Consider the following 12,837-nt stretch of genomic DNA (forward strand, 5'->3'; position numbering starts at 1 on the left):
CAACTCCTCCAGTATCCTTCACTACTTCACTCTTTTCAGATCCTCTACGATAGCAATTCACTATTTTGCCCTTCACATCATTAATGATCTTTTCGAGCACCTTGAATTATTTTTATCACCATGTTCTCCTAGGTATACAAGTGGCCAATGTTTACGATCGAAATCTTTAGGCTGATACAAAGATTCTTCATCAAGAAATTTTGTGTTTGCCCAAAGAAACAGTCGTTCTAAAGCTTCTATCAATGGTACTAGCCCCCACCGTAAGAACCCACGGGGCCTCATTATCTAGAATTGAAAACCGAGGCCCGATATACCTGATAAACTGTGCACGTACACAGTTTAACAGATCATTTTGTGACCGATTCCGTCCCTTTCCATGGCTGGTATCAGTCACTAGACCATCTTGTGACAGTTATTTCGATACAAGGGATAACAAGTTTAATTAATGAAAATACGTAGACAGTCATTACAAGAACTTCTTAAAAATCTGATACTAAAATCACAACACCAAACAAATGAATAAAAAAAATATACAAAAAATGTGCTAGCAATCTGAAACCAAACACTAATGGGTGAGCTTGAGACTAGTCTAATGTAAATACAAATATAAGAACTTTCCATGCATTAACAGCTTGTACTTAAAAATCTTATCTTTTCAAGATATTACTTTTAGTTTCACCAACCGATATTCTCTACGTATACGGACATTGAATATACAACTGCAGCTTTCTTGTGCATACTTTTAGGAGTTGGAAGAAGGTACCCGAGTTTGAAGAATGTAAGCAGATGTTAATGCTATAGACGTTTTTCACATGTCAAAAGCTTGGCACCAGCGTTGGGGCCCTCACCATTGTCAAATACGTGTGTAATCCATCCCATTGCCTTTGCAATTTCTTCGAGTTTATAAATGATTGAATTAGCATCACGAATATAAACGTGTCCATTTGGACGTAATATTCTATTCATCTCAAGCATGATGGTGGAGATGTCACACCTGCTTATATACAAACATAACGCAGATCAGTCTTTAGTGTACATAACCTAAAAATTGATAAATAGTTAAATACACCACAATAACATTTGCTGGACACAAAAAAAACTGGTTTTTTTACACTCTAGAGTCTAAATTAAGATCAATGCTATACTATGCAGCCTTAATAGGTCAGTAATATGAAACGAAAGGGTTCGGGATCATCGATTTTACCTTTTCTGCTCTATGGAGAAGAGACCAGCAGCATTTAATATGTCGTAGGTTCTCGGGTACGTGTCAAATGGCTCACACCTGAAAAACATTAATTACCAGGTTGTAAAAACAAAAAACAAATAAACACAATTTGTACATTTTCCCAAATTTTTAATCAAAATCGAAAGCCTCTAGTTATAAATATATAGATTTGCAAATGTTTTATTCAAATTAAGATAGACTACCATACATGCTTGTTAAGAAAATTGGGTAGCAAGAAGCCAAAGATCAAGGAAAATAGTAGGTCATACCAGTCGTGCATGACACCTATGAGTCCGCGATCATAGATTACAGGTAACGTATTGGTATCACTAACGGGAACAACGTTCATCACCCAGCAATCAACCCCATGATCAATTAAACCTGCTGCAAATCTGTCATCATAAACAACACGATGATGTATAATATCAAAACTTACCAAAACTAGATGTGGCAGTTTCAACACTTTTACTTACAAATAGGTTGCGTTTTATCTAAATCGAGTCAAATGAAAAACCCTTGCTAAAAGTGGAATGGGTGAAACAGATGACATTTTAACACATACAACCTTGTGTAATTTTATTCAACAACTTAGATCATTACCAGATTCATATTTACTTGTACTCAAAGAACTTTTTTGCCGGTGGTCCCTCGTTTATACATCAGATTGCATGCCGCGTCCCTGTCATTATTCTTTAGCTCTGGGTGGTCCCTTAATTTTACAAATGTTGCCTTGGTGGTCCTTTTGTCTATTTTCTGTTAAAGATGTCCATTAAGTGCCATCATGTGATGTCGTTTGAGATGAATTAAACGTCATAAAACGACATCACGTGTAAATCACATGATGGCACTTAACGGACATATTTAACTGGAAAATAGACGGAGGGACCACCAAGGCAACATTTGTAAAATTAAGGGACCACCGGAGCTAAAATATAATGACAGGGACACGACATGCAATTTGATGTATAAACGAGGGACCACAGTCGCAAAAAAGTCTACTTAAAACTAGTGCATTTGATATTAGATAGTTATATAAATTAAAATCCTTAAAAGGTACAGAAAAGTGTTTACGTGTCCAACTGACCCGACCCAAATGACCCCTTTCAACCAAAACTTGTTTTCTTATGTTAACCAACCCGCTTGACCACCTGATCTTGCCAAAAATTTGAAGAAAGTAAAAAATGATCAAATAGGATAATAACATACCCTCCATATCTTGCTCGCATGTCCATCACGTTTCGTACGTTTAACTTCTTCCAGCGGAAAACATTTACATAACTATAAGTTATATCTTTCCAATATTTCGACTCCGCCTTGTAAATATCCTTCCTGGACAAAAAAGCATCCATCTTTATACTTTGAAGCCTGTCTGGTGGATAATTAAGGCGTGCAGGCCACATTGTAACATTCCCTCCATAACCGTTCTCAGGTAATCGAGTAATGCATGCCTTCAACGGGACATACCTACATTATTGTAATACTATGTTTATGTTATTACAATAAGATAAGATGTAACACAACAATATATAAGCAATTGTACTATCACAATAAGTTTAAGTGAATTTCAACCAGTTCGATTCATAACTTTTTTTGCTATTAAAACTTTAAAAAGAAGCATGACATACCAAACATTATCAGGGTCATCATCGGCATCACAAATCGGAGGTTGTACATCTGGATTACGAGCAAGGTAACATGTGTTATTGAGAGATTTGCGCCATATGGCAATATATCCTTCCTTTGCTACAAGTTCCCAACATAAGCGTCCAGTAAGATCCTCCATTTCTGTACTAAGTACATACATTCAACAATGATGAGATGCAGCACAAAACTATTAGAAAAGGAAAATGAACAAAACTTTGGAGGTGGCAATTATGACCCATTTACTTAATGTGGGCTGCTTTGGGCTTTTATTATCGCTAACGGTTCAAACAAAGTTAATAGCTTTAAAAAAAAAAAAAAAAAAAAAAAAAAGATGAAATGAGTCGATTAAGTCTAAATTTTCCCAAAGTGTATCTTGATGAATAAAACCTCCTACATCAATTTTTTCAGACTATTTAAAGCCATACTTGATACACTAACTGCTACAGAATATTTGAACATTTTAAACCATAAGTGTAAAGGGTCAACCAGAACCCGCCCGTCTTAAAGTGCATAGCATCATCATTTTAACTTGTTACCCAACAAGCCCATTCTGCCACCTCTAACATCACCATTGGTGAGTTTGAATACTTGACTTAACCAATTTCAGTGTTCTTACTCATACACATGTAAAGCACAAAATGTTGTAACATGTAGTAGTTTTATATTTTTTTTTTTAAATAAACTTACCTTTCCATTGTTCTTGAAGCTTATCATCATGTTTATAAACAGGTTGTGCTGCCCACACAAAGTATCCTCCAGCCCTTAGCATCCTGTTCACCTCCAGAAGCAGAATTCCATCTTAAACACAAACGAACAAAAGGTCAACGCCAATTAATATCAAAGAAAAACGTCTTACAAGATCCAAGTTCCATATTACATGATTACATCCAAGCAAAAAAGGTATGAAGATATAACATGTTTCGGGTAATATATTTGATAAACATGAAGGATAAGGCATACCATCACGGGTCCAATTTATTCTACACCTCGAGCAATGTATTAAATCAAACGCTTGGCTTGGATATAATAAACGACGTGTTGCAAATACTGCCACCATGGCAGGAACACCACGTTCTAACGCAAATTGAATTTGATTTTCATGAACGTCTTTTGGTGCTATAGATAAAGTAGTAACATTGCGGTCCAATAAGAAGGCACCAAAACTTGCTACACCACAACCAACATCTAATGCGACTCGAACATGTTGACCAAACGCAATGTCAGGAACCATCTGCACACTTGGTCAGATGATGCAATCAGATTCATGAATAACAAATTCTCCATTATTTTAATAAAAGAGAAGATTAAACCTTAGAAATCTGATCCAAGTACTGATTTGCACCGTGTATAAACTGTGTTCCACCTCCAGGAAATATGAATTTGTCCTTGTTTCTTGATATCCAGTTCTGCCCTCCTTTATCTTCAACTAAACGTGTATGAGGTACATTATCATACCATACCTGCATTTGCATGTCAGTAACCAATGTAATTGTGAATAAAAAACTCATGATTAGGCGCCAATGTAATCAATATAAAGGAAATAACATGCTTGATTTGATTCCTTTCAAGGAAACATGAGGTCCAGTTTCAAAGATATGGCGCCAATTTTCAGTTAAATCACATAGAAGTCATAGTGATTGGGCAAAAGCTTTTGATATGACATATTTATTATAAGCAACCATCGTTTGCACGCCGACTCAGTAACCATTTCATTTAATGAGATAATCATGACCAAAATTAATATGCACAAACGCTTTTGAATCCACCAATGAACATGGGACGTAGAAAACTTCTGAACAAAAGAGTTAGTAAAATTTTACTAAATAACCAACTTAAACAACCTGGATCAAATCTCAAGTCTTCCAAATTTGAGTATTACTGTTCCAATTTTATCACTATATCAGGAAATATTACCTTATATGATCAATTGATCATGATCATATCTGCATAAATAACTAACCAACTAAATCAATCAAAGCAAAACAAGAAATAGTTAACAAAATGTAGAGTATCATATATATACCTCATCTCGGCTTTTCGGCCACGGAATATGATCTTTATAACCCTTGGGATTAGGCACCAAACAATCCAATTCACTTCCTATTTCTGGACAATGCCTTTCACATTTCTCCCACTTTTCACTTGCATTTAACTTTGAAATTATTAATAAATTATCCAAACAAGGTATATACTCTCTTTTACTCTCATCACAAATTTTAAATTTCTTAATTTTCACCCAATTTTCATCACTCTCACTCACTCTCTCCACTGAACTTTCATTAACCGCATTATCAAGTAACCTCGAATCGTAATCACCGATCACGAAATCATCCGTCATCGCTCCGTTGTCATCCACGATACCTGTCCTTGCAACCACATCTTCCGGCAGCCGTGGCGGCGGCGGAGAAGGCGGAGGTGAGGATAGTGTGATCGGTTTCGGAGGTGAAGTTGTGGAGCTGTTGACGGTGGAATTGAATGCCGAGTAAATGACGGCGGCGGCTATGTTGGTAGTGGTGGCGGTGGTGGAAGAAGGGAAGTGTTTGACTGCGAAGAAGATAGAGAGAAAGATAAATGAAGCGACTAAGGTTTTGATGAAGGTGTTAGGGTTTGTAAAGTGATTTGTTGTGAAGAAACTTGTGGTGGCTCTCATGATGATCACCGGCGGTGGAGGTGGAGTGCCGGCGAGAGTTCGTGTGTGTTGTCGGTTAGTTTTGTCAGTAACGGTGACGTTATGTAGCTAAATTTAGGAATCTTTTTAGGCAAAAAGTTGCAGTCAAGTGACGAATGACGGAATGAGGGTGTAATGATTTCATAAAATTTTGTTTATGGTCCTTCATGTTCTGAGTCTTTCTATTTTGCCACAAGTAGCTTTTATGGTTCAAATAGGTATTTCGTCTATCGTTTCCAGTTGATTAAGCACGTATTTTTTTGAAGGAATATACAACCCTTATTGCAAATAAAGTGAGGTTTAAGGGGTCAGGTTCCCGTGAATAACCCTGATCGATTGGGGTGGTTAAATGTTAAGTCCACCGTCGACAACGTTTGTTGGTCGATGACCCAAGATAGGTTTGTAGGTTACGTTTGGATTGACTTACTTGTAGACCTTGAGGAACGAACGCAAGTAATTGTACGTAAAACCTTTTCGTATGATGGATCTGGCATAATGATTGCTAAGTAAGACGTTGTTTTGTTCTGGAAGTCTATGTTTTATATTTATATGAAAATTTTATTTCTAGCAGCATTCAAACCAGCATAATCTCTACCATAACTAACTCTTAGTAAGATTGGCTATAATTATGAAAAAAAATCATGTCTAGATTCGGATATGATTTATTAATTGACTTCAGGGGATGCGCGCGCATAGAGATTTGGTCAACTTGTGCGCAATAAATGATAATCTTGCGCACTGACTTGCCTTATTTACCGCATATAAGCCAACTAGCTATGTGAGATCCGGATGCGCAGATATGCGCATGATTACCAGTAAACATGAGACCAACTGAGAAAAACTCAAAGCCACCACTGAATTATTTTGAGATAGATATAACTTTCTTACTTTCTACATTATTATTTATGATTATTGATTATTGTTAAATTAGAGGATTATACAGTTGAAGTTCACATAAGTTTATCATTTATTTTGTAGGTTGTTAATGTTTAAAAATGACTTGGTCATTCAAATTCATATTTTGCTACCTATTTCATATATGTGCTTAAAACCTCATAAAAATACATAAGAACATAAATCTTTTAAATAACATTATTATTGTATTATTTTCATTTTTCAAATACATGATTATGATTATTTGCGTTTACATTACATAATTTAGGCATATCAAACTATTAAATAATTTAGACATGTTAGAATAGTCAATTAATTACAATTTAAAAATAAACATCAAAAGCACTAAAAAGCACATAAAAATGTGTATGAGCCTATGGAACAATGTTAGAATAGTCAAACTACTACACAATTTAGACATGTTAGAATAGTCAATATAATTAAAATTACAATTAAATACCAAAAGCAATAAAAAGCACATAAGAATGTGTATGAGCCTAAGCAACAATGTCTTCTCCAATACAAATAAATAAATTAAATTTTTAAATAATACATTCATTGGTTGAAACCCCCCTTTACTTGATGAGAGGAATTACAGACAGAATTGAGAAAGTATAAAAGACACTACAAGAACAATTCTACACAAGTTACAAATATAATTGAACCCACATAAACTATGAGAACTAAAAAACTGAAGAAACAAAAAAACATTTTTTTCAAACAGAAAACTTTAACACACTGGTAACCATACAAATGATTTCTATTAGTAAGTGTAAGCTAAAGTTTCGACCTCTGTTGGTCGCCATAATGTTTTTTCGACACACAACAATCCTTCGTTTTCTTTGTTGTAACTCATTCGAACGTTCCAATGTAGAGATTTAGCCATGTTTTCAATCTCAGCAATGGTTTCAACGTTATCACGCACAATCAGTTTTCCTTCCGGTCTTAAAATCCTGTCAACTTCCGCCATCACTGATGTTAACTTACACCTGCAATAGAAATTTAACCGTTCAATTATACATGTCACCTGATATTTTAGAGGTACCAAAAAGTGGTAAGTTGGGCGGGTCAGGTCTAGTTAGTTGCCCAGCAACACTTGTATGTCCAAAATATGTAAAACTAACTCATTAACAATTAGTATGTTTGACCCGTTTCAATTTTACCTCAATCTTCAATTATACTTTACATGTTACGGAGTATGTTAAAGATATCACGTAGCCCGAATTGACCAATTCATATGCAAATGAAATAAAAATGGCACCTTTAAATTATAGAATTGAAACCGTAATAGTGTAATACTGTTTATATTCTAATACTCTGTGCAATGTAATCGTTGATTCTTGAAAAGAAATAAGATGATTGACAAACGCTGTAGTAATGGTTAATTATTGGGTACAGGTTGGCCCAAAACACTATTGGTCTTATGAATTAGAATACACTTTCGAGACTTTTGAACCCATTTGACCCGTTTCAACTTTAGCTACTCTTATTTCACCTGTTCGATCCTTTAGAGATAAACCTTATTGTCAAAATCAAGTAAATGGGTCAAAATTGCCACTTCTATCAGTACTTACAGAATCAAAATAGATAATTTACCTTTTCCTAAGAGATGTGAAAAGATGATCTGCATGAAGAAGATCATATGTTCGAGGGTACGTGCTAAACGATTCACACCAATCATGATATATCCCGAATAATCCACGTTCGTATATAATCGGAAGTGTATCTGGAGAATCAGTGGGGACCACATTCATCACCCATACTTTCAAATCCTTCAATGCAGCAGCAAAACTATAAACATTTAACAACAATACAAATGTTAGGATACACACGAACTAAACTAAATCGTCGTTTCTTTTATGCGCATTAATAAATGTTTACCCTCCATAAATCGATCTCATGTCCATAATATTTCTGACAGAAGTCCAATCGATTCCCAATCCGTTCAAGTACGACTTGGACACGACACGTTTCCAGTGCTCATAGTTAGCGGTGAAGTCCTCGGGGGCTGGTTTACCGTAAACTCCGATATCTGTACTCTTTAACCAATATGGCGGTGACATCACTCTTTCGGGCCACATCTTTGGCCATTTCGTACCGCGTACTGATGCATCAACCGGAATTTTATGCATGCATGCCTCAAGTTTCACATTCCTATAACATCACAAATCATGTTAAATATCAATTTCATTGTCAACTTGGGGGGTGTTTGGGAATTAGGATTGCCTCGATTAAAAGCGCTCATCTACTTAGAAAATAGTAGGTACCCTATGTGCGAAGCCGAAAATTGCCAAGAAAGGTAACATAATTACCAAATATAACAATGTGGGGTTGCAATATTGTTAAAGTCGGCCGACACGTCGGTTTAGGGACTGGCCCATCCCGAATCACCCAAAAATGCCTAAAAAGTCGGTCAACGCTAAAAAGTCGGGTCAAAGTCGGCCGAGTCGGGCCGAGTCATGTCTGAGTGGGGCCGAGTCGGGTATGCGTCGGTCAAAGTCAACATTAGGTCAAAAAATTTATATTATTTTGAAATCAGATTTTGTGTCTATGAAATATTTATGTTTTATGTTTGATATATTTATGTATAATATATATGTGTTTAATTTTTTTTACTAGGAGTCAATGTTGGTCAATGCACCACCGGTCCCCGACTCGTCACTCCAAAGTCCCGATCGACTGGCTACTTTTACAACCTTGGGGGCATGTAACTTGAAAAGGCAAATATGTAACTGTATCTAAAAAGATTGACAGCACTTATAGAGTATAGACCCGTACCCATCGAATATTTCAGCTTGATTTTTCAATTTTACCAGTTTAACCCGTAGAAGAAAAGTCACAACCCAAATCGGGTCAAAACTGACACCTCTAGTCAATGGAAACTTAAAAACTTACCAGATTGCATCTGGATCATCGTTACTTTTGCACAGAGGTGGGACATTTTGTTGTCTGTTTTGATAGCATTCGTTAGTAGTTGGCTTCCTGTATATAGCTGCACCGACTTGGTTCAATTTATCACTATAAACCTTCACCAGCTCCCAGCACATACCCTTGGTCAATTCAGTCATAGCTGCCATGTCGTTTCACATTTAAAATCAGTTGTAAATAACTCTCATACGATCCTTTAGAGATAAACCTTACGCCAAAATCAAGTAAATGGGTCAAAATGGCCACTTCTATTAGTATGTACAGATTCCAAACTGACACCACTAGCTAGCTACACTTTGGGGGCTTGCCTTTAAAAAATATAGAGAAAAAAAAAAGAAAAAAAACAAACCCTCATATGATAAGAGATGTTATCTAGTTATGTAAGCTTTACCGTTCCATGTTTTCACATCTTCAGCCAATTTTTGGTAAACCGGGGTAGCAGACCAAACAAAATAACCACCGGGTCTTAACATGCGATTGAGCTCTAACAGAAGTTTTCCGCCTGAAAACAAATATCGTGATTACATTGAGACTTATTACCCTCGTTAATTCACAACAAAAAAATATTAAAATAATAAACACTGATTAAAAGTATCACCTTCAATGTGCCACGGGACTCTGCAACGTGCACAATGAATGACATCAAAGATCTTACTGGGAAACGGCAATCTTTGGGTACCCATGACAGCTGAAATGGCAGGAATACCCCTTTCGAGTGCAAATTGCACTTGAGCTTCATGCTCGTCTTTTGGAGCAAACGACATCGCGATGACATCACGCTCGAAAAGGTATCCCCCGAAGCTTGCCACTCCACATCCAACGTCTAGTATCACACGGGTTCTTTTTCCCCATTCAATATCAGGTAGCGACTGCAATTACGTGACCATTATTTTTTTAATTTAACATTACATATTCAGAAAAAAGCGCATAGGTGGCCACGTATGCTGGTAAAAAACAGGCTCAATCACAACGGGTAATATTTTTTTAATTTACCTTTTGGATTTGGTCGATATAGTGAAGAGCTCCATTTTTGAACTGAGTACCACCCCCCGGGAATGTAAGATACTCTCCGCTTACTTTGACCCAGTTTTGATGCCCTTTGACCTCGGCCAGCTTTGTACGGGGAACATTGTTGTACCATATCTGAAAGGTATAATCAGCAACAGAGTTGGAAAACATTTTCAAAACATGTTGGATAAATGACGAATTGTTTATCTCATCAATAATATTTTTAGAAGTAAAAATTTCGACCCATATATCTATGAGTTGTCGATTTCGTATGTGTTTTATCTCATTTCTCAACCTGGTAAATGAGGACTAATCTTTGTTGCTAAAATGGACCAAGTTAAATGGGTCAAACAAGTAAAGTTCATCCAAGTCTATTTTTGAAGCAAAATATCTTAAATATATTGATTTTAGTCTTAGTTGATGCATTATTTATATATTTGGAATTATAATAACGGACAAAAGTGTGTATGGGTCAACATAGCCCTATCAGCCCTCATCAAGATTAACTAAAAATGAGCAATTACAACCCATACCCAGTTTGACATGTTACCATCAAGTCCATCTAGATTAACTAACTACATCTTATGTTCAGATACACGAATAGCAGTATACAATTTCTTAAAAAAAATCAAACTTTATCAACAAAACAGTCAAAGTCAAAATGCATGAGTAACCAAATTACCTGATCTCGGCTTTTAGGCCACCTGATCGGGATTCTGTACCCTTGAGGCAACGGGACTACGCACGTTGGCAATTCAGCTGGACAATGTCGCTCCCTGTGTTCGTAGTGCAATGTCGTACGAATATGTCTAAGTGCTTCCGTATTATCAAGACACGGGATAAAATCAGGACCCGTTGTGGCATTACATGTCTTCCACTGGTAACCATCTTGATTCTTTAACCCAGACGATTTTTGCGATTTTTTCTCGCTTGCTGACTCAGCTGCTTGTGTCGAAAACACTCCATTTAAAGTTTCGGTTTCCTTTAGAAGTTCAGATTGACCCGCATCCGGGAAAGATTCGGGCTTTTTAGTCTCTTTCGGTTTATTTTCTTCTTTTTGAACCACAGAAGATAATTCCTCGGATTCATCAGTCCTAGAACTACTACTTTCTTCCTCAAGAATTGACTTTGACTTTGACTTTTCACTTTCACTTGGACTAGAATCATTTCCTGATTCGTCAGCAATTCCAGCATTCGTTCTTGAAGGTTCGTCTTGAGCAGTTTCTTCATTAACCCCATCTTTTGTTGCGTCTTCTGGTAAATCACGCGAAATATCTTCAAACTGGGAAGACGGATTTGCGGAAACCTTTGACTTTGACTTTGATTCTGACTCTATTTTTGAATCCTGAGCTGGCAAGTTTGGATTCTGACCCGGGAAAACGGGCGATGACATAAACATCCATACTCCAACTAAAAAGACACCGATTATAATTATAACCGTTGCCTTGGAACTAGACGATTTCTTTGCATCAACCTTGGAGTACTTTACATAACCCATATTTTATAAACCTGAAAGGCCCAAATTGAAGATATAATGTTAGAGTATAATTTCACATAATTAATCTTAACTTAAATCTATAGGAAAAGCAAATATGTGCAACCATATAGATAAACACACTATAGAAGATGAAACATGCTTGCTGAATATAATTGATACTAGAAGTATCATCATCTTGCTAATAATATGTTAAAACATATACATCAAAATTGTGTCATTTTGTCATCTTGCTAATATGAAACTGGGACCGTAATAAGGAACAAACAACTATGCAAAATGTGGCCATACAATCCTGATCACAAATTCTAAAACCTTATAGATAAAAACAACTAATTAAAAAAAAAAAAAAAAAGAAGCCATCAATTTAATGGTTTAAATTGCAAAAAGACAATCAGAATTGATATACAGAAAATGACATTAAGCCACTTGAATATCAATCAATTATTATGCAAAATGAAACTGTCCCCAAATGGCCAAATGTAAGTGTTCAAAGAAAACATATAGTAAATAGTATAAATAAAAAGTATTAAACATAAAACAAACAATCCCTTTAAACAATTAATTAATTACAGTAATATTCTTGAAGGAGAAAATGAAAACAGTAGATAAATGTCATGGATGCATCACTAAGAATTACAGTAACAAATAACATTGGTCTTTGTGTTTCCAGCTATTACATTACAGTATGTAGCAAAAATAAGTATTTAATCTAAGTTAAAAAATTTGCTAGTACTAAATATTTGCTTAAACTTCAATATCAGTTATAATGGTTTACCTAAATTAAAAAAATATTTATTTTAGGTTTGTAAAATATAATGGTTTACCTTGAGATTGTTGTTCTGAATCTTCAAGTGTCACACTTTGAAGCTCATTCGCTTCAACAATGGCAAAGAAAAAAAAAAAAAAAAAAAAAACTAAAACTTACCACAATATATATACTATAATGTATATACATATATATATAGTGTGAGT

The 12,837-nt window shown here is 35.6% G+C and overlaps 2 protein-coding genes across 2 annotated transcripts; both read right to left on the reverse strand.

Annotated features, from left to right (window-relative positions):
- Positions 1-795: 795 nt before the first annotated feature.
- LOC139857667 (probable methyltransferase PMT10) lies at positions 796-5,607 on the reverse strand. Its single transcript, XM_071846492.1, has 9 exons — positions 4,893-5,607; positions 4,180-4,329; positions 3,830-4,100; positions 3,557-3,667; positions 2,851-3,010; positions 2,432-2,689; positions 1,495-1,617; positions 1,205-1,282; positions 796-997 (listed from the first exon to the last, which is right to left on the reverse strand). The coding sequence occupies exons 1-9, from the start codon at positions 5,517-5,519 to the stop codon at positions 796-798; spliced, it is 1,980 nt and encodes a 659-aa protein (XP_071702593.1). The 5' UTR covers positions 5,520-5,607.
- A 1,327-nt stretch (positions 5,608-6,934) lies between these two features.
- Positions 6,935-11,993, reverse strand: LOC139858542 (probable methyltransferase PMT25). Its single transcript, XM_071847377.1, has 8 exons — positions 11,050-11,993; positions 10,353-10,502; positions 9,958-10,228; positions 9,751-9,861; positions 9,327-9,501; positions 8,313-8,585; positions 8,028-8,222; positions 6,935-7,420 (listed from the first exon to the last, which is right to left on the reverse strand). The coding sequence occupies exons 1-8, from the start codon at positions 11,863-11,865 to the stop codon at positions 7,195-7,197; spliced, it is 2,217 nt and encodes a 738-aa protein (XP_071703478.1). The 5' UTR covers positions 11,866-11,993; the 3' UTR covers positions 6,935-7,194.
- Positions 11,994-12,837: the final 844 nt, after the last annotated feature.

Source organism: Rutidosis leptorrhynchoides, chromosome 7, assembly GCF_046630445.1.
Source record: "Rutidosis leptorrhynchoides isolate AG116_Rl617_1_P2 chromosome 7, CSIRO_AGI_Rlap_v1, whole genome shotgun sequence".
NCBI classification, from domain to species: domain Eukaryota; kingdom Viridiplantae; phylum Streptophyta; class Magnoliopsida; order Asterales; family Asteraceae; genus Rutidosis; species Rutidosis leptorrhynchoides.